The 19,590-nt window shown below is 50.9% G+C and overlaps 1 protein-coding gene across 1 annotated transcript in view; it reads right to left on the minus strand.

Annotated features, from left to right (window-relative positions):
• DOP1B (DOP1 leucine zipper like protein B) overlaps window positions 1–19,590 on the minus strand; it is a 124,571-nt gene that overhangs the window by 85,518 nt on the left and 19,463 nt on the right. Inside the window, exons 2-6 of the mRNA XM_040264237.1 lie at window positions 10,851–11,032; window positions 10,125–10,295; window positions 3,159–3,348; window positions 619–717; window positions 172–295 (exon numbers count right to left, since the gene is read on the minus strand). Of these exons, the coding sequence (XP_040120171.1) occupies window positions 172–295; window positions 619–717; window positions 3,159–3,348; window positions 10,125–10,295; window positions 10,851–11,032 (766 nt within the window). The remainder of the gene's footprint in view (window positions 1–171; window positions 296–618; window positions 718–3,158; window positions 3,349–10,124; window positions 10,296–10,850; window positions 11,033–19,590) is intronic.

A 19,590-nucleotide genomic window follows, 5' to 3' on the forward strand; every position in this document is an offset into this window, starting at 1 on the left:
GACTGCAAAATAACCAAAGCTGCACGCTAGACAGCAGAACTCTGCTGACCAGTTGACAGTTTGGTCTGCGTGCTGTCTTCCTACACTGATGACATTCAGAAATGCATCACCAAGATTAGAACTTATTCCCCAAATCAGCACCTTCCCTCTGGCTCTCTAGCCCCTACGTACCAAGTAACCACGCGTAAAGCCTTCTGTTCAGAGACATATCCCGTCTCAGGAGGGTCTGAGTGGCAGCTGAGAGGACACGCACAATGTCGGATCTGAGCAGGGGGATGGCTCTCTCGTTGGAATCCTAGGAGGAGGATGGAGGAAACTTTACCGCAAGGTGATGACACGATAAACTGCTGGCCTTCTGACGTGCGGACCCTCTTCAGCAGCCTACAAAGCTTTACCTTAAAGAGAGGGTTCTCAAAAGGGGTGGGTTCTTCACACGCTGCCCAGGGGAGAAGCTACTCGATTCTGCTAGGGAAACACCACCACACAGAAATGAGCTGAACGTGGACAGTGGTCACTGAGTGCCTGCCCTGCCCTCCTGACAAGACGGCCGGGTCTCTCCCGCCTACCCCACAGCCTCAGGGAAGACCAGCACTGCCCCTGGAAGAACACACTGCTCACCAGACAGGTATAAAATGGGAAGAAGAACAGCACAATCTCCAGGTTATTTCTTTGCACCAGCACGTTTGAGTCCAACAGGGACGCACATAAGGACTTTATCTGCAAGGGACAAAACGCCGTGAACATTTCACGCCCAAGACATTGAGCATCATTTTCAGCTATTCTTTTTAATCGTAAAAATGAAAACAACTTTTCCTGGTCATCTTGAAACCACTGTGTTAACGTCAGGTGGAACAGAACAACAGGGTGTAAATATGGGAAACTTGGTTCTAGCTCCAGACGCTGGGGGGGGGCTCTGCATGGTGGAAAAGACGGCACTGTTTGATTGCAGAAGTGGAGAGGCTTCTGCCGGATGGCCAGGCTCTAAGACCTCAGGTCCTACAATCCCAGAAACGTTTTTAGGTTCTAATAGGGACCTTCGACTATACTAAAACTCCAATGACATCCAGCCAAATGGACTCCAAATCAATTCAATGTGGATTTTGAGCATCCTTTCTGAGTACAGATAGATGTGCTACAGCTGCCCGATAGAAAACCAGCCATAAGAAGAGTTTTAACAAAAAGCTGTGAGAACCGGGAAGAGGAGAGGGCGAGATCTTTCATCTGGGGGGAACAGTGAAGCACTGTGGGGAAGCTGAGCTTGAAAGACAGGCAGGACAGATGCTGAGATGGGAGAGAAGAGACGGGCAGTGAGCACAGGATGAGGGAGAGACCAGCTCGAGCAAAGACGGCATCACAGACTTGCCAGGCCAGGAGGGGCGGCAAGCTCTGGGAGCGCAGATGGCCAGGAGGAAAGAGTCAGGCCTCTGGGCGACTGGGAGCAGACCATCGGGGCACTCCTGAGGATGGACTTTATTTGCTGGCAGCAGGTAATTTTTCAAGCACAGAAAAGATCTAAGCAATGCTATGCTTCAGCAAAGTGAAGTCTCACAGCAACCAAAAAAGCACTGGATGGGAGAGGGAAGAGATGGCGAGAAATCAGTTAGAAAACTACATGGTGGTCCGGGAACAAGACCGAAAGAGCCAAAGCAGGGAGGTGAAAACGGAGGAAGGGACGCAGTGGTACCGACGGGGCAGAGGAGGGAGTGTGTCTGGGAGGGTCTCCTCTGTCCTAAGCACTGGACGACGTCCCTTCATCACTTTTTTCCTCGGAGAGCCCCACGGGGAGATCTATTACTTCCACGGTGGAAAGAGGAATGGATTCAGAGGAGTAAGGAATCGCTGCCCACTTTCTTAACGATGAAATCAGCTTTGAACGTTTTCCGTTTGAAGAGAGGTCCACCACTAGGTGGCGATAGACTGCAAGCCATTAAACAAGCCTTAAGTTTGGGAGAACTGATTTGACTCAGAGTGGAATTGATGCTTGTGAACTGTGGTGTTAGAGAAGACTCTTGAGAGTCCCTTGGACTTCAGGGAGATCCCATCAGTCCATCCTAAAGGAAATCAGTTCTGAATATTCATTGCAAGGACTGACGCTGAAGCTGAAACTCCAATACTTTGGCCACCTGATGCGAAGAACTGACTCATTGGAAAAGACCCTGATGCTGGGAAAGATTGAAGGCTGGAGGAGAAGGGGGTGACAGAGAATGAGATGGTTGGCTGGCATCACCGATTCGATGGACAGGAGTTTGAGCAAGCTCTGGGAGTTGGTGATGCACAGGGAAGCCTGACGTGCTGCAGTCCATGGGGTCTCAAAGAGTCGGACACAACTGAACGACTGAACTGAACTGAACTGAAGTTTGGGAGTGTTTCCCTGATAGCTCAGTTGGTAAAGAATCTGCCTGCAAGGCAGGAGACCCCGGTTCCATTCCTGGGTCGGGAAGATCCCTGGAGAAGGGATCAGCTACCCACTCCACAATTCTTGGGCTTTCCTGGTGGCTCAGCTGGTAGAGAATCCGCCTGCCATTTGGGAGATCTGGGTTCCATCCCTCGGTTGGGAGATCCCCTGGAGAAGGGAAAGGCTACCCACTGCAGTATTCTGGCCTGGAGAACTGGAGAAGTTTGGGGAGAAAAAGACAACAGATCTGAGAAATTCCCAGTTTTCAAGGTCATGAGAAGGCAGGTCACCTCCAGGGAAGAAGGCCTGGGGACAGACCCCTGAGGAACCTGGACAACCTAGGTGTGCGAGCAGCCGGAGGGAGAGGAGGGCACATGGGAGGACGGCAGGAGCTGGAGGTGGGAGCCGGTTTGCGGGTGGTGGTCAGCGGTCAGTGTGACAGAGGTAGCGGGGGCGGGGGCTGAAAACACAGCTGCGACTCAACAGCAAACCCCCAGCTGGGGGCTCTCAGGAGTAATGCTGAAGGGCCCTGCTCAGGTGTGAGTAGCACATGTGAACACACGCGTGATGCAGGTGTCACAGACTATGACCACGTCCCCATGTAGGCTGTGCAGCGATGCCGCACCCTCACCTGCTCAGTCTCTCTGGAACACCTCCACATCCAGCTGTGCCCACCCGCCCCCAGCCCCGCCCCCGCCCCCGCCCTATCACCACCCAGCCCTGCCCCCCACCAACCGCCCCCTGCCAGGCCCGGGGCACCCACCGTGAGCTGGTAGTCCGTCCCCAGCATGTACTTCTGCTCCCGGCCGGGCGTGCCCCGGTTGATGTGGCCCACCACAAAGAGCGAAGCGGGCAGCCGAATGGACGGGCTGGCCAGGACACTCCCCCAGAGGGCGGCGTAGAAGACCTCCCTGCCGACCACCAGGGACAGCCTCAGGAGCAGCGCGTCCGTCCTAGGACGGGAGAGCACAGCGTCAGGGCGATCCCCGCAGGCCAGGGAAACGCCACCTCCCTCATTCTGAGCCGCCGCCGTCTGCCCCTTCGGTGTCTGTCTGCCCGCCAGCTGTCACTGAAAACTTAATTTACTAGGACAAACGTGTCACCGAGCCGGGCGGCGTTTTGGCCTAGGGGCAGCGTCTGACCAGTCGTGTCCCCCTCGGGGCACAGAGATCCATCTCCACCTCTGGCCTCACCACAGATGTCAGCGTGCTTGTGGGAGGCGGGCCCACTGCCCCAAGACGAGGAGTCATTAACGTGTGCAAAAAAAAAAAAAAGCAAAAGGCTGACAGGACTGATTAAAGATCTAAGTAATGATAAAGACTTCCGTAGTGGCTCAGATGGTAAAGAATCCGGCTGCAATGCAGGAGACTTGTGTTCATTCTCTGGGTGGGTAAGATCCCCTGGAGAAGAAAATGGGAACCCACTCCAGTATTCCTGCCTGGAGAATCCCATGGACACAGGAGCCTGGCGGGCTACAGTCCATGGGGTCACAAAGAGTTGGACACGACTTAGCGACTGTCACTCACTCCCTCAGTGTTAAAGACATCCCTGACCTGAGCGCCTGACACTGGGCTTCAGAAATACTGGGGACAGGTGTTGCCTGGGCCTCCCACCCCATGGCACAGTCTAGAAGGTCTGGGGCCGTTTCCGACACTCTGCCCCCAGCACCTCCACACCTCGGCTCCCGCTGCGGGAAGCCCTCCTGTGGACCACCCGCCTGGATTCAGGTCTTATCTTTACCCGGGATGCCGTGACACCGCATCAGCACTTGGATGGACCTCCTTGGAGAGAAGCAGCACTGGGGGCCGTGAGCTTGTTTTTCCACCGACACGGACCGAGGCAGGCCCCTCTCCGCTTGGGGAGCACCTGCGTCTAGCAGGGCCCTTTCCCGCCAACTGTGAAAACACAGCTTGTGGGCCCGGTGACGGCACTTACTACAGTGGAGGCAGCTCCCACAAAGGGATTTCACTTAAGGAGGGGGTCTGACTTGAAATCTAAAACGAGTCCATCTTTCATACGCTTCCTAATTGCATCGACCACGGTGGGGGGTGGGGGGGTTGGGAAAAAGACAGAAGGACAAGCCCAGAATAAAGCAGTGGCGTTCTGGAATCAGCAGTCCTGTGTCTACTTCTTGGCAGTGCAGCCTGGGACAAATGGAAGCCTTGTGCATGTCCTCTCTCAGCCGAGATGGAGAAAAGGGGTGAAACTACGTGAGCATCTCTTGAATATACACTCATCACGGGTCTGTTCTCCTAGCTGACCCTCCCCAGTGCCCAGATGAGCGTATGACACGCGGCTGGCCCTCCAGAAAACTGTCAGATGAATGCGACTATCTCCACTTCACTATGACCCACACTGTGTGCAGCTTGCTCTGGTTGTTCAGCCGCTAAGTCACGTCCGATTCTTTGTAACCCCATTGACCCCAGCACACCAGGCCTCCCTGTCCCTCACCATCTCCCAGAGTTTGCCCAAGTTCAGCTTGCTCAGTATATATTTAAACATTTTGTACAAAAAAAGTCTACTACCTTTCAACATCAAAAATTTAATTCTGTTTCCTTAACCCTAGCATGAACCTTTTCGACTCATAAAATACCCGTAGCGAATGACACAGAGGAAAATAAAAAATGAAGAAGCATTAGTAACAGCCAAATGCTTAGAAGGACACAGAATGGTTTAGTGGCTAAAGGTATTGATTAGCCTTCTATCAGGGCTGAGCCAACAAATACAGCTTCTCTCTGCTGAGCTCTGAAAACCACCAAAAGCACTAGTTTGGGGTAGAAGCACCATTCAGCAGCTGCAGTTGCGGTAAGCTGGGCAGATGGGTCCCTATAGACACAGTGGATGCACAGGATGGTCCTGGGCTAGGAAGAGATTCCCACAGCAGCAGATCAATCCAGGAAGCCCCTGGAGAGCTCGTCTCTCCAGGGTCCCTGTCACACAAAACCAATGCCAAGCTAAAACCCATCACAAACACTACAGTGTGGACACTGCTGTCTCCTGCCCCTTGCTTACAAAAGCGTATCCCCAAAGCATGTTTCAGGGAACACTGGCCACGGTAGAGGGGGTTCTACCGTCCAAGAGCCTGGGGAATACCACTTACGCTATCCCTTCTTCAACATTCAGAAAACACTGCCCAGTTTTCTTTATTAAAGAAACGGGCTTCCCTTGTGACTCAGCTGGAAAGAACCCACCTGCAATGCAAGAGACCTGGGTTCAATCCCTGGGTTGGGAAGATCCCCTGGAGAAGGGAAAGGCTACCCACTCCAGTATTCTGGCCTGGAGAATTCCATGGACTGTACAGTCTATGGGCTCGCAAAGAGACAAGATTGAATGACTTTCACATTAAAGAAGCAGTTTAATATAAAAATAAAAATTTTACCTTAAAAATGAATGGATATTAAAAATTGAAATAATGTTACAGGTTAGAAAAACAAGCAATTATGAAAGGACTCTGCCATGGAGGGGGGTTTCCTAGGTGGTGCTAGTGGTAAAGAATCTGCCTGCAATGCAGGAGAGGCAGATTTGATCCCTGGGTCGGGAAGATCCCCTGGAGAAGGGAATGACAACCCATTCCAGTATTCTTGCCTGGAAAATCCCATGGACAGGAGGCTAGAGGGCTACAGTCCATGGTGTCATAAAAGTGTTAGACATGTTAGCAACTAAACAAAACTTCTATGGAGAGCAAAGTAAAGAGCAAGATAACTGGGGTTAAAAGCTGAAGTCAAAGTCACTCAGTCGTGTCTGACTCTTTGCAACCCCATGGACTATACAGTCCATGGAATTCTCCAGGCCAGAATACTGGAGTGGGTAGCCTTTTCCTTCTCCAGGGGATCTTCCCGACCCAGGGATCAAACCCAGGTCTCCCACATTGCAGGCAGATTCTTTACCAGCTGAGCCACAGAGGAAGCCCAAGAATACTGGAGTGGGTAGTCTATCCCTTCTCCAGCGGATCTTCCCAACCCACAAATCGAACCAAGGTCTCCTGCATTGCAGGTGGATTCTTTACCAACTGAGCTTTCAGGAGGAAAAAAAAAAAAAAAGGCCAATTAACTGTCTACTAGAGAATTACTCACTTATCACCTTAACTGTGAAGTTCCAAAATAAGTGTGCACGGTTTAGCATCCAGAATGGAAATCTTCTGTATTTAAAATCGACAGTTAATAAAACCAAACACACACCATCCCCTAACCCCTTCCTCAGTCACCTTAGCTGCTGCTTCCTGTCCTCTGCGAACGCAAGCTCATTCCTACGAAATTGCCACACACTCTTCTACCCAGCTGACAGCCAGTGAGGAAGGCGGGCTGTGTGCCGTGGGCCCCGGGGCACTTCCTGACTCTGGCCACGTGGTCACTTGCTGAATGGACCCTCGTGGAAGCTGAACTGCCATGAGACCAAACAGCCTGGGGCTGTGACCACCTGAACCAGCAGGGCAATAAAAACAGCGCCCTGCAACATCACATCAAGTATACACGAGAGAAGGAGAAAATCAACCCTGAATACTCAGTGGAAGGACTGATGCTGACGTTGAAGCTGCAACACTTGGGCCACCTGATGCGAACAGCTGGCTCACTGGAAAAGACCCTGATGCTGGGAAAGACTGAAGGGCGAAGAGAAGAGGGCGGCAGAGGATGAGATGATTGGATGGCATCACCAACTCAACGGATGTAAACTTGGGCCAACTCTAGGAGATAGTGAGGGACAGGAAGGCCTGGTGTGCTGCAGTCCGTGGGGTTGGAGTTGCAAAAAGTTGGACGCGACTTAGCGAATGATCAAGGGGGAGAAAACTCTAGGACCAGCAGGGCTTCATCAGCATGGTGCTGGCCTTGGCCAGAAGAGGGGCCAATGAAGATTCGCCCACTCTCATTTAAATCAGGATTTCTCACCCTGTACCACGTGGACCCCTGGGGCTGGGCCCTCCTTTGCAGTGGGGGCAATCGTGTGCATCCTGGGATGTTCAGGCACACCCCTCACCTCTACCCACTAGATGCCAGTAGCACCCACCCCACCCCGGTGTAACACCCCAAAAGTGTACTCAGGTACTGCCAAGGGTCCCCTGGGGGGCCAGAGCCACCCTAGGCTGAGAACCACTGAGTTCAAGGGTCATGTCTGGGGAGCTGGGTTTTGCCTGCTTTCTGCCTGCTTTCCAACCACTGAAAACTTCCCACTTCTCTTCCATCTCCTCGGAGCAGGGGTTTAGTATCCACCCCCAACCACGAATCCTGTCTTCCTCGTACAGCAAGCCACGTGGGCACTTCCTGTGCACTTTACAAGAGGGATCCTGGGTGGGAGTGGTTTGTGGACATCAAAGGGTTATAGAAAGGCAGGGTGAATAACGAGACCGAACGCTGGCCAAAATCTCCATTGCCTTATGGTTCACTGACAAGCAGAGACCAGGAACTGTCCCCGCCTCCACGAAACCCATGACTCAGCAGCCCCAACGCGCTCACTCACTCACCCCTCAGCAGTTTCCACCAGCTCGGACATCGTGACCGCCCCACCCCCAGACCCTCTGCAGAGTATCTGCTGGGAGTTAGGGGTTGGGGGTGTCTGACTCAATTCTTGGGCAGGTTAGGAAGGAACCCTCTCAAACTGACCTGGATACATGCAGGTCACCTGACTGCTGTGGCCACATGCCTGCACTTAGAGACCATACAACCCTGCCCCAGCCTTCACCTTGGAAGGCCGGTCGCTCGTACCCCTGAGCGCTGAAGACACGGGATCAGGCTTTGCATCACAGTCGCATGTACCCCGTGACTCATGGAGCTTTACTCAGCTCGCAGTTTAATGTTGAGAAATCATAATATTAGGAGAAAACACTCGTGTTCATCAGCTGGAGCAACTGTTCAAATGAACATTCATTGATCAGCCAGAAGAATATATGACAACACCCTGACTACTGACAGGTTTCTGGTGTGATTCATTCTTACAGGTTAAAAAAAAATTTCCTTACACTGTGGGAGCTGAAGTGCTCATCTTTATTTTTTTATTTTATTTTTTTTTAGTGCTCATCTTTAGATGATGGGGGTGCGGGGGAAGCATTTACAGTAAACATCTATTAGGAAAACATGAATGGACCAGAACTTCTAGAAAGAGCCTGGGGCTAGGAGTCAAGACCAGAGTCAGGTAAAGGTTGGCTTGTTAACTCCGTGTGACCCTGACTCTTTCTGAACTCACAGGCCCATCTGGCTTCGCAGGGCATGGTGCTAGGTTTAAAATAGCAACGAGACGGACCCTGCCTCCAAGGGAACTGGATGCTAGTGACTTAGCACGTCACTGAGGTGGATTCCCCACGGGGAGGTAGAGGGCCACCACCTGCTCTGAGTGGAAGCCTCAAACAGCCCAAATGCACATCAAACACTAGGATGGATGCGCGTGACTTTAACACACCCTGGGTCACCAGCCAGCATCCTGCAAACATTCTGATTATTTGGTTTCCTTGAGGGGCGCACTCTGGGTGGGCCCTGGATGCATTCCGTGCTTCCACTCCACGCCCCCGGACACCCCCTGCCACAGTTGGCACCATAAGGCAAAGGCGGCACAGCTGGGGTCTCTGGTGTGGGGAAGATTCGAGCAGGGCTTTGGGTCATCACATGGAAACTTGTGCAAGCGTGCAGGTTTCTAGACCTGCTGGCCAGCTGCACATGGGCTCTGGAAATGGGTCCTGTGAACAGAGGCTCATCACTGTAGCATCACTCAGAACAGTTCACACCCTGGAAGTTGAGTTTTCATATTATGATTCTCCAGAAAGGATTCTCTGTGTATATGCCATGGTCTGAGTGGATAAATCCTCTCTCCCATTCCTAGTGAAAGTGAAAGACACTCAGTCATGTTTGACTCTTCACGACCCCATGGATTATACAGTCCATGGAATTCTCTAGACCAGAATACTGGAGTGGGTAGCCATTCCCTTCTCCAGGGGATCTTCCTAATCCAGGGATCAAACCCAGGTCTCCCACATTATTGGCAGATTCTTTACCATCCTAAGCAGTGACCCAAATCACCACAATATTGTAATTAGCCTCCAATTAAAATAAATAAAAACAAATGAACACCAGTGCATGAACTTCTGTGCCTGTGAGCTTGCCAAATTTCTCCAAGATGCTTGAAACTCATCAAGCCGAGCCCTACCCATCAATGAAACCCAAGCTTGCTTTTTTATTTGGAAGCAGCCTAGTAAACAATGGGCTTCCCTGGTGGCTCAGAGAGTAAAGAATCTGCCTGCAATGTTGGAGATCTGGGTTCGATCCCTGGGTCTGGAAGATCCCCTGGAGGAGGGCATGGCAAACCCCTCTAGTATTCTTGGCCTAGAGAATCCCCATGGACAGAGGAGCCGGCCAGGCTCTAGTCCGTAAGTTCCTGAAGAGTCGCACATGACTGAGCGACGAACACTTTCACGTTCACAAGTATAGAGAAGGAGGGAGACCCTCAGAACCTGACACGTAAGAGGCAGAACCCCATCCCTCGCCGCCCACAGACCGAGAGACTCTGGGGAACTTTCTCACCTCCCCACCCTCACCTGGAAACATGGTAAAATTCAAAGGGGCACGCGGTACCTCGTCAGGCAGAGACGCCACAGAAAGGTGAACACCAGCCTGACTTCTGCACCTACCCTGCTTCCAAGGTCTTCTCCACACATCTCCCCCCATTTCTCACAAAGCATCGGAATAAAACACAAGCGGGCACCCCCTGACCCCGGGGCGGGCGGCCCTGGGCTCTGGCTGACACCCACCTGTCATAGATCTCCGAGCCCTCCTCCAGGCCGGGCAGCAGGCCGACGACAAAGGCCTGGAGGCTCGGGAGCAGCAGCTTCTGCAGCGGGAGGAAATACTTCTCGTACAGGCCGAGCAGCACGGGTCTTACCGACATGGCTGCATGCGCCAGAAGCGGGAACAGCCCGCAGCTTTGGGGACAGAGAAAAAAGGGAGAGGAGGGAAAATGAGAGGCCTGCTCAGAAGTTCCAAGGGATTGGCCAGCCACAGGGGGTTTCGAGAGCGGCCGGCCAGCCAGCCAGCCAGCCAGCCGTCTATGCTGGTGACAGAGGTGCCCAGCCGTCACGGGACAGTCACCACCCAGTGCGGGCAGGGGGCAGACCACAGGCAGTGTGCACGAAGTGCGTTTCAGCTCAAGGGGAAAAGTCAGGGAGGACCGACTCCGGAGGGCGGGCCCTGGGGGAACCTCCTGATGGATGGCTTCATGGTGAACTGACACATCCCTCTGTATTTCACTTTGTTCATCCTTTTCTTGGAGAAGGAAAGGACAACCCACTCCAGTATTCTTGCCTGGAGAATCCCATGGACAGGGGAGCCTGGTAGGCTTCTGTCCATGGGGTTGCACAGAGTCAGACATGACTGACGTGACTTAGCAGCAGCAGCAGTATACTTTTCTGCTCTGGTGAACTGAAACGTGGATTCCTTAAGGACTAAAAGAGGGAAGTAGTGGGTGAAGCTAGCATTACCTGTACAGGAACAAATCCTTGGCCAGCCATTTGGTCCCTACGATCTTAAAGATGATCTCATAGGTTTCTAGGGCTTTTAAGTGCACGCCACTGGGCAAGGCGGGATGCAGACACTGCGCTAATCTCTTGCTGATGACAAGTCGTCTGGGCAACAGGGAGAACCTCAGGTTACTCTGCAGAGCCTGGAAAACAAGAGGAGACGCATGTGAGGAAGAAAGCGGTGACGCGGACAGCGGGGCATGCATCCCTCGAGGCCGGGAAGACCCCAGCAGGCTGCGGCATGGGTGTAAGAGGCAGGATGTGAGCCGACAGGAAGACACAGGGACGGCTAGGGAGGGCTCAAGGTCCAGGGCCGCGAGCCAGCGTCAGCATTGCTGGAGGGGAGGCAGGGTGTGGTTTTGAGAGTGAGGGTGATCCTGCGTCCCTTCAACAGAAAAGGAAATTGCAACCCACTCCAGCGTTCTTGCCTAGAAAATCCCATGGACAGAGGAGCCTGGTGGGCTTCAGTCCATGGGGTCACAAAGAGTCGGACACTGAGCACACCGTACATGCGTTCCCTTCAAAGGGCCTCTGTCTCCAACAGGCCAGCTTCCTGTGAAGCCGAGTGCTTCTGTCTGGGGAAGCCTCCAGTCTACACCTGTGACCGAACAGAACACAGACCTCCCCGTCCCCGAGAAGAGCCTTGTGTGTAAGCCACGGAAGGCCTGCGTTTCCCATCAATCTCCCAGCTGTGCTTCATGGCTGCATGTTCTGAGTGCAGTTCGGGGGGCTGGGTGGGGGGCACCCAGCAGAGATGGGGAACCCTGTGCTTCTAGGCCAGGATTCCTGACGTCTTCGCCAGGAAGTCCACAAGAGGAAGTCAGATCCCTGCTGGTGTGGACTGACAGTCCCCTCCCCCTCCCCGCCCCAAGAGGGCCTCCTCCAGCAGGACACGGGCCTGTGTGCGTGCTAAATCACTCAGTGTCCAGCTCTTTCCGGCTCCATAGATGGTAGCCCACAAGGCTCCTCTGTCCATGGGATTCTCCAGGCAAGAATACTGGAGTGGGATACCACGTCTTCCTCCAGGGGATTTTCCCCACCCAGAGCTCGAACTCCTGTCTCTTGCGGCTCCTACACTGGCAGGCAGGTTCTTTACCACTAGTGCCACCTGGGAAGCCAGGACTGTGGGCCTGGTCTGTGCTAGGGCATTCCTGGGCGCTCGCTGTGCCTGAGAAATACGGTGGGCGCCTCCCTCCTGGGGGCAGGTCCATGCTGTTCTTCACGGCATCGAGTGGCCACTGTGAGAGCGCTGGGTGGGTCCTCGTGACTCAGTCTTATACACCCAATGTCTGCCCTTCCCGTGGAACAATCCACATGACTCACACAAATATTTACTGAAAGCTGACAGGGTGAAGTCCACGCTTCTCACAAAGCCGCTCAAGAAGGCCTCGATGGCAGACTCCCACCTGATTCGCCGGACCCACCTCTCAATGCTTCGGCTTCAAACTTTCTAACAACACAGGTCCCCCGGAGGTCCCTGCCTGGCCCCCGCTGCGCCCCCACCAGGTCTGCCTGAATGTTCTCCTCACTGGACTCAGCTCAGCACCTACTCAGGGAGGCAGGAGCGTCCCCCGCCCCAGGGCAAGGGTGCCCGTGGAGCTGTGCTCCGTCGGGTTCCACGTGTCGCTGACTGGCAGCGTGGAGCTAAGCACCATCCTCTCCCAGGCTGAGCTGTGTGAGCCATATGGGGCCAGATCTGCCTTCTTCCTCTGCTGTTCTCGAAACCTCTCTCTGCAGAGTGACCTCTCCCAAGGCAGACAGCTCACAGGAACATCACCCGACGTGTGTCAGAGCTGTGTGGTCTCAGGCCCGTGACAGCTTACTTTCTAGAAGCAAGGAAAACAATCTCACCTCTAAAACACACACTGAGGCTATGCAGGAGGTCAAGGGAAAAGAAGGAAAATGACATTTTCCACCAGAAGCACAGAGTAAACTGAACTCCCAAAATCAATAAAACTATCTCTAAAGGGAAAAAAACACCACCTCGAGATCACCAAGAAATACCTCAAAATATTATTTGTAAGAGTTGGATGACTTAAAAGAAAGGGAAACCCAGTGTCTTTTAATGTGCTTGTGTCCAAAAAAAAAAAAAAAAATTGAGGCAGTGACCTGACAAAGCGTGCTGTGACTGCAGGTGAGAACTGAGGTATCGAGGCAGAGAGAAAACGACCGTGGGAAACACACAGAAAAGAGCTCATCTGATGACTTTCGAACACAGAGAAAAGCAGGTGGAATCAGAACGCACCACCCAGGTTCAACAGGTGTGAGCTGGCCAATCCTGACAACAAGGCTTTTAGGAAACCATGTCTGGGACCCACTCACTGGCTGGCCTCTCGATACTTGGGTCCTGGGCTTTCTCCCCGATCTCAGAGGAGGAGAACTAGCTCTGGCCTCACCTGTTACATACGTCAGGCAGGGCTCCTGCTGTGTAAGTCACAGTCTCACTTCTGCTAATCGAGGTGCAGAAGATGGGCTGCTGCGCCCAAGGGGCTCCCCTGGGACCCACAAGTGTTTGTCCACCCGCCGCCGCACCCTGGGGCTATACATCAGCAGGATCTCATTTCTCCACCCTTCTGAACACTGGTGTGGGCACCATGACCTACCCTGGCAGTGAGCTGAGTGGCATCATGTGTCACTCCTGGTACAGGCTTTAGAAGCCAACTTCAAGGCCCAATGGGTTTTCTTTCCCTGCTTCTAAGATCGTGGAGACCCTGCCATGAACTGCAGCCCCTCCCAGACTGGGCCCCTGAGAAATTACAGACAGCAGGAACCACCCGCTGACCCACAGAGGCAGAGCTCAACCATGCTGTGAAAGCCACCGAGCTGTTTGTTTTGGGGAATTGTTTGTTACCATGGCATAACCTCCCCTCTCCTGAATGATACAAATCTTCCCAGGTAAATGGAATTACAAGAAAGCACAGCCATTCATTCCAAATGAACAAGGCTGGTTACCATTGCTTTTAAAATTGTTACTCCATTTAATTTTGTTAAAGAAACATAACTGAGAACTGCGACCCTACCAGAACTCATGGAATGGATTGTTCACTGTACTCTGCCCACACGAATCCAAGCAAACACATCTCACCCCAGTCAGGGAGTCAGGGCCTCTGAGTGACAGGTATGCGAAGATGAAGGAAGCTGTCTGATTTGAAGAACAAAGGGGACGACAGAGGATGAGATGGCTGGATGGCATCATCACCTCAACAGATATGAGTCTGAGCAAACTCCGGGAGACGGTGAGAGACAGGGAAGCCTGGCGTGCTGCAATCCATGGGGTTGCAAAGACTCGGAAACAAATGAGCAACTGAACAACAAAGAACAAAGGACAGAATCAGACAGTACTTAGAAAAATGAGAAGGTGCTCATCCTTTCTGATTAAAAAGAACACAAATCAAAACTTCTGTGAAGTGCTTTTCTTTTCACCCATCCATCAGATTGGCAAGTTAGATGAAAGCACACAGGTTCAGGAGCAGAGCAGAGACACCCAGAGATCATGAACTGGGTTCATCAAGCCCACAGTCAGGATTTGGCCAGACAGTATTTGCAAGCTTGCTCCTTGGAGTGGCTATGATATAGATTCCCCTCTGTACCACTCTCATCACGAATAATGGGGCTAAAACAGAGCCTCGGTCATAGTGATTTTGTTAAGACACTTCTCACAGAGGCTGGCATTTAATAAGTGCTTCAAAACTGAGGTTACACAAACAATGAGACAGGGGTTATTATGATGCCTGGTTTAAGTACGCAAGCGTCAGGGTCAGAGTCTGGAATTCCAGTTCCATCCTCTGTTAGGTGAACCCGTTAACCTTTCTGGGCTGCAGTTTCACAGGAAAAAAAGGGGCCTCACAAAGTTCCGAGCATCAGGACATATCACACACAGGGTCTACCATGAGCCTGAGTAAGCAATTGACAAGCATCTCCTCTTATTATGACAGTTCAGTTCAGTTGTATCCAACTCTTTGTGACCCCATGGATTGCAGCACGCCAGGCCTCCTGGTCCATCACCAACTCCCGGAGCTTACTCACACTCACGTCCATTGAGTCGGTGATGCCATCCAACCATCTCATCCTCTGGAGTCCCCTTCTCCCGCCTTCAATCTTTCCCAGCATCAGGGTCTTTTCAAATGAGTCAGTTCTTCGCATCAGTATTACAGTTTCAGCTTTAGCATCAGTCCTTCCAATGAATATTCAGGACTGGTTTCCTTTAGGATTGACTGGTTGGATCTCCTTGCAGTCCAAGGGACTCTCAAGAGTCTTCTCCAACACCATAGTTCAAAAGCATCAATTCTTTGGCACTCAGCTTTCTTTATAGTCCAACTCTCACATCCATACATGACTACTGGAAAAACCATAGTTTTGACTAGATAGACCTTTGTTGGCAAAGTAATATCTCTGCTTTTTAATAAGCTATCTAGGTTGGTCATGACTTTTCTTCCAAGGAGCAAGCATCTTTTAAGCTCATGGTTGCAGTCACCATCTGCAGTGATTTTGGAGCCCAAAAAATAAAGTCAGCCACTGTTTCCACTGTTTCCCCATCTATTTGCCATGAAGTGATGGGACCAGATGCCATGATCAGAGTTTTCTGAATGTTGAGTTTAAGCCAGCTTTTTCACTCTACTCTTTCACTTTCATCAAGAGGCTCTTTAGTTCTTCACTTTCTGCCATAAGGGTGGTGTCATCTGCATATCTGAGATTATTGATATTTCTCCAGGCAATCCTGATTCCAGCTTGTGCTTCATCCAGTCCAGCATTTCTCATGATGTACTCTGCATACAAGTTAAATAAGCAGGGTGACAATATATAGCCTTGATGTATCCTTTCCCAATCTGGAACCAGTCTGTTGTTCTATGTCCAGTTCTAACTGGTGCTTTTTGACCTGCATACAGATTTCTCAGGATGCAGGTCAGGTGATCTAGTATTGAAAGCTCTCCAGCTTATAAAGAGCTCTCTTGCTTTTTCAATGATCCAATGGATGTTGGCAATTTGATCTCTGGTTCCTCTGCCTTTTCTAAAGCCAGCTTGAACATTGGGAAGTTGACAGTTCACATACTGTTGAGGCCTGGCTTGGAAAATTTTGAGAATTATTTTGCTAGCAGGTGAGATGAGTGCAACTGTGCAGTAGTTTGTGCATTCTTTGGCATTGCCTTTCTTTGCGATTGGAGTGAAAACTGACCTTTTCCAGTCCTGTGGCCACTGCTGAGTTTTCCAAATTTGCTGGCATATTGAGTGCAGCACTTTCACAGCATCATCTTTTAGGATTTGAAATAGCTCAACTGGAATTCCATCACCTCCACTGCTACTGCTGCTAAGTCACTTCAGTCGTGTCCGACTCTGTGCGACCCCATAGATGGCAGCCCACCAGGGTCCCCCGTCCCTGGGATTCTCCAGGCAAGAACACTGGAGTGGGTTGCCATTTCTTCTCCAGTGGATGAAAGTGAAAAGTGAAAGTGAAGTCACTCAGTCGTGTCTGACTTCAAGACCCCTCCATCCGTGGGATTTTCCAGGCAAGAGTACTGGAGTGGGTTGTCGTTGCCTTCTCCGTCACCTCCACTAGCTTTGTTCATAGTGATGCTTCCTAAGGCCCACTTGACTTCACATTCCAGGATGTCTGGCTCTAGGTGAGTGATCACACCATCATGGTTATCTGGGTTGTGAAGAGCTTTTTTGTACAGTTCTTCTGGGTATTCTTGCCACCTCTTCTTAATGTCTTCTGTTTCTGTTAGGTCTATACCATTTCTGTCCTTTATTGTGCCCATCTTTGCATGAAATGTTCCCTTGGTATCTCTAATTTTCTTGAAGAGACCTCTAGTCTTTCCCATTCTATTGTTTTCCTCTATTTCTTTGCATTGATCACTGAGGAAGGCTTTCTTATCCCTCCTTGCTATTCTTTGGAACTCTGCATTCAAATGGGTATATCTTTGGTTTTCTCTCTTGCCTTTCACTTCTCTTCTTTTCTCACCTATTTGTAAGACCTCCTTAGACCTCCATCACTGCCTCCTGTACAATGTCACGAACCTCTGTCCATAGTTCTTCAGGCACTCTATTAGATCTAATCCCTTGAATCTATTTTTCACTTCCACTGTATCATAGTAAGGGATTTGATTTAGGTCATACCTGAATGGTCTAGTGGTTTTCCCTACTTTCTTCAATTTAAGTCTGAATTTGGCAATAAGGAGTTCATGATCTGAGCCATAGTCAGCTAGTATCAGATTTAAAGATGGAGACAAAATGCACTGCATTTTAAAAGAACTGACTGAAATCCAATCACTTACAAATAATGTCCTTTATTGTCACAAAAGCAAACAAAGACACTAGTTAGATGTCTTAAGAAGAACGTTTGAGGAGTTGTTGTTCAGTTACTCAGGCGTGTCTGACTCTTTGTGAACCCATGGACTGCAGCAAACTGGGCTTTCCTGTTCTTCACTATCTCGCGGAATTTGCTCAGACTCCCGTCTATTGAGTCGATGACACCATCCAACCATCTCATCCTCTGTCGCCCCCTTCTCCTCCTTCCCTCAATGTTTCCCAGCATAAGGGTCTTTTTCAATGAGTCAGCTATTCCCATCAAGTGGCCAAAGTATTAGAGCTTCAACATCAGTCCTTCCAATGAATATTCAGTGTTGATTTCCTTTAGGATTGACTGATTTGATTTGCTGTCCAAGGGACTCTTAAGAGCCTTCTCCATCACCCCAGTTTGAAAGCATCAATTCTTCAGCACTCAGCGCTCTTCAATTCTCACATCTGTACATGACTACTGGAAAAATCACCTTCCCAGGTGGCTCAGTGGTGAAGAGTCTGCCTGCAAAGCAGGAAACCCAGGTTCAATCCCTGGGTAGGGAAGATCCCCTAGAGAAGGGAATGGCTACCCACTCCAGTATTCTTGCCTGGAGAATTCCATGGACAGAGGAGCCTGGCGGGCTATGGTCCATGGAGTCACAGAGTTGGACATGACTAAACACACACACACACACACACCAGTGGCTAAGACTCTGCATTCCCAATGCAGGGGGCCTAGGTTCAATCCTTGGATAGGGAGCTAGATCCCAGATGTTGCAACTAAAAATCCTGGATGCTGCAATGAAGACAGAAGATCCCATGTGACATCACTAAGACCTGGTACAGCCAAATACATACATACCTAATATATTAAAAAATACATATATATAGTCTCTACTTTCATGAGACTGTCCCACTGTCTCATTGAGGACTAATGTGTGGAGAGAACTGGCTCCATGTTTTTAAGGCAAACTTAGGACAGGAGTTATCTAAAGATGTATCCCTCGCTCTGGCTGTTACGTATTCCAAGCACCGAGTGCTCATTCAGCCCTGGCGGCTGTCTTCACCCAGATACCCTCGATCCAGGCGCGTCTCTGCTTGTGGGCTGTTAACTCCAGCACCAGCGCTGTCACCCTGGGGCATGAGCTAAGCATCTGGCCAGCATGGCCAGCCCACTAAGACACTTCTCAGTGGGAAGTCGGGGCAGGGGGAGGCATTCTGCTGCAGCTCCTTTGGAAGGAACCTGATGGGCTCCTGATGCCCTCAGCTTCTGCTGCTTTTGAAGAAGGAGACCTTCTCCTCGGAGCAACTCTGTCCTAGGAGGTTTCAAAACTGAGTGCTATGCACTGCTTCTGGGAATATAAGATGGGTCAGCTGCTGTGCTCCTCACAGTATTAAACACTTGATTTGTTTACCAAATTATTAATTCCATTTGATCCAGCAACTCCATTTTTGGGCACACACCCAGAAGAACTGAAAGCAGGGACTCAGACAGTTATGTGCACACCACGTTCACTGCATTACAATTCACAACGGCCCAAAGGTGGAAACCACCCAAGAGCCCATCAATGGGTGAATGGATGAACAAAGGTGGTTTGTATGTACAATGGAATATTATTCAGCCTTAAAAAGGAAGGAAATCCTGACATGTGCTACAGCATGGATGAACCTTGAAGGCACGGCATGAAATAAGCCAGACACAAAAAGACAAAGTATCACATGATCCCACTTACATGAGGTTTCTAGTGTAGTCAAGCGATAGACACAGAAAGTAACTGGTGGTGAGCAGGGGCTGGGGAGACGGGGGAATGGAGGTGAGTTTAATGGGCAGGGCGTTTCCAGCTCAGGAAGAGGCAGAAGTTCTGGGATGAATGGTGGTGACGGCTGCACAGCAGTGAAGGACACAGCATGTCACTGGACTGCATGCTCAGAAAGCTAAAACGGTAAATTTTACCCTATGTGTATTTCACCACCAAAAACCAGGAAAGAAATGAATGCTGTGTTCACCCAGCTGCTCTTGCCAGACCGGTCTTGAGCTGCAAGGACCATGAACTCCTGAGTGACGTCCACGCCTTGGATTAAACTGAACACTCTTTCCTGACCAGAGAGCAAAGGGCCTCTTTTTTAACAGTCCTGAAGGGATCCAGGGACTTGGTCCAGCCTCTCAAGAGTGAGAGTTTCTTACCCTTTAATTAGCAAAATAGCTCCCCCTCACCCCAGAACCGAGTCCCACTGGCTAGAGCTTGAAAACACCGGATTCCCTCCTCCTGCCCCTCGAGCTGTTTAAGAGCTGCCAAGACGGAACCCGGTTCAGGTCAGGGAGGCCCACCCTGACTCTGCCTTCCTCTTTCCAGCCTCCATCCAGGCATTTCACTTTGGCAAGACACTTCTCCAGTGAGCTAAGCTCAGGGAATATTTCCAGGGA

This window comes from Oryx dammah, unplaced genomic scaffold (genome assembly GCF_014754425.2).
Source record: "Oryx dammah isolate SB20612 unplaced genomic scaffold, SCBI_Odam_1.1 HiC_scaffold_2, whole genome shotgun sequence".
Lineage (NCBI taxonomy): Eukaryota > Metazoa > Chordata > Mammalia > Artiodactyla > Bovidae > Oryx > Oryx dammah.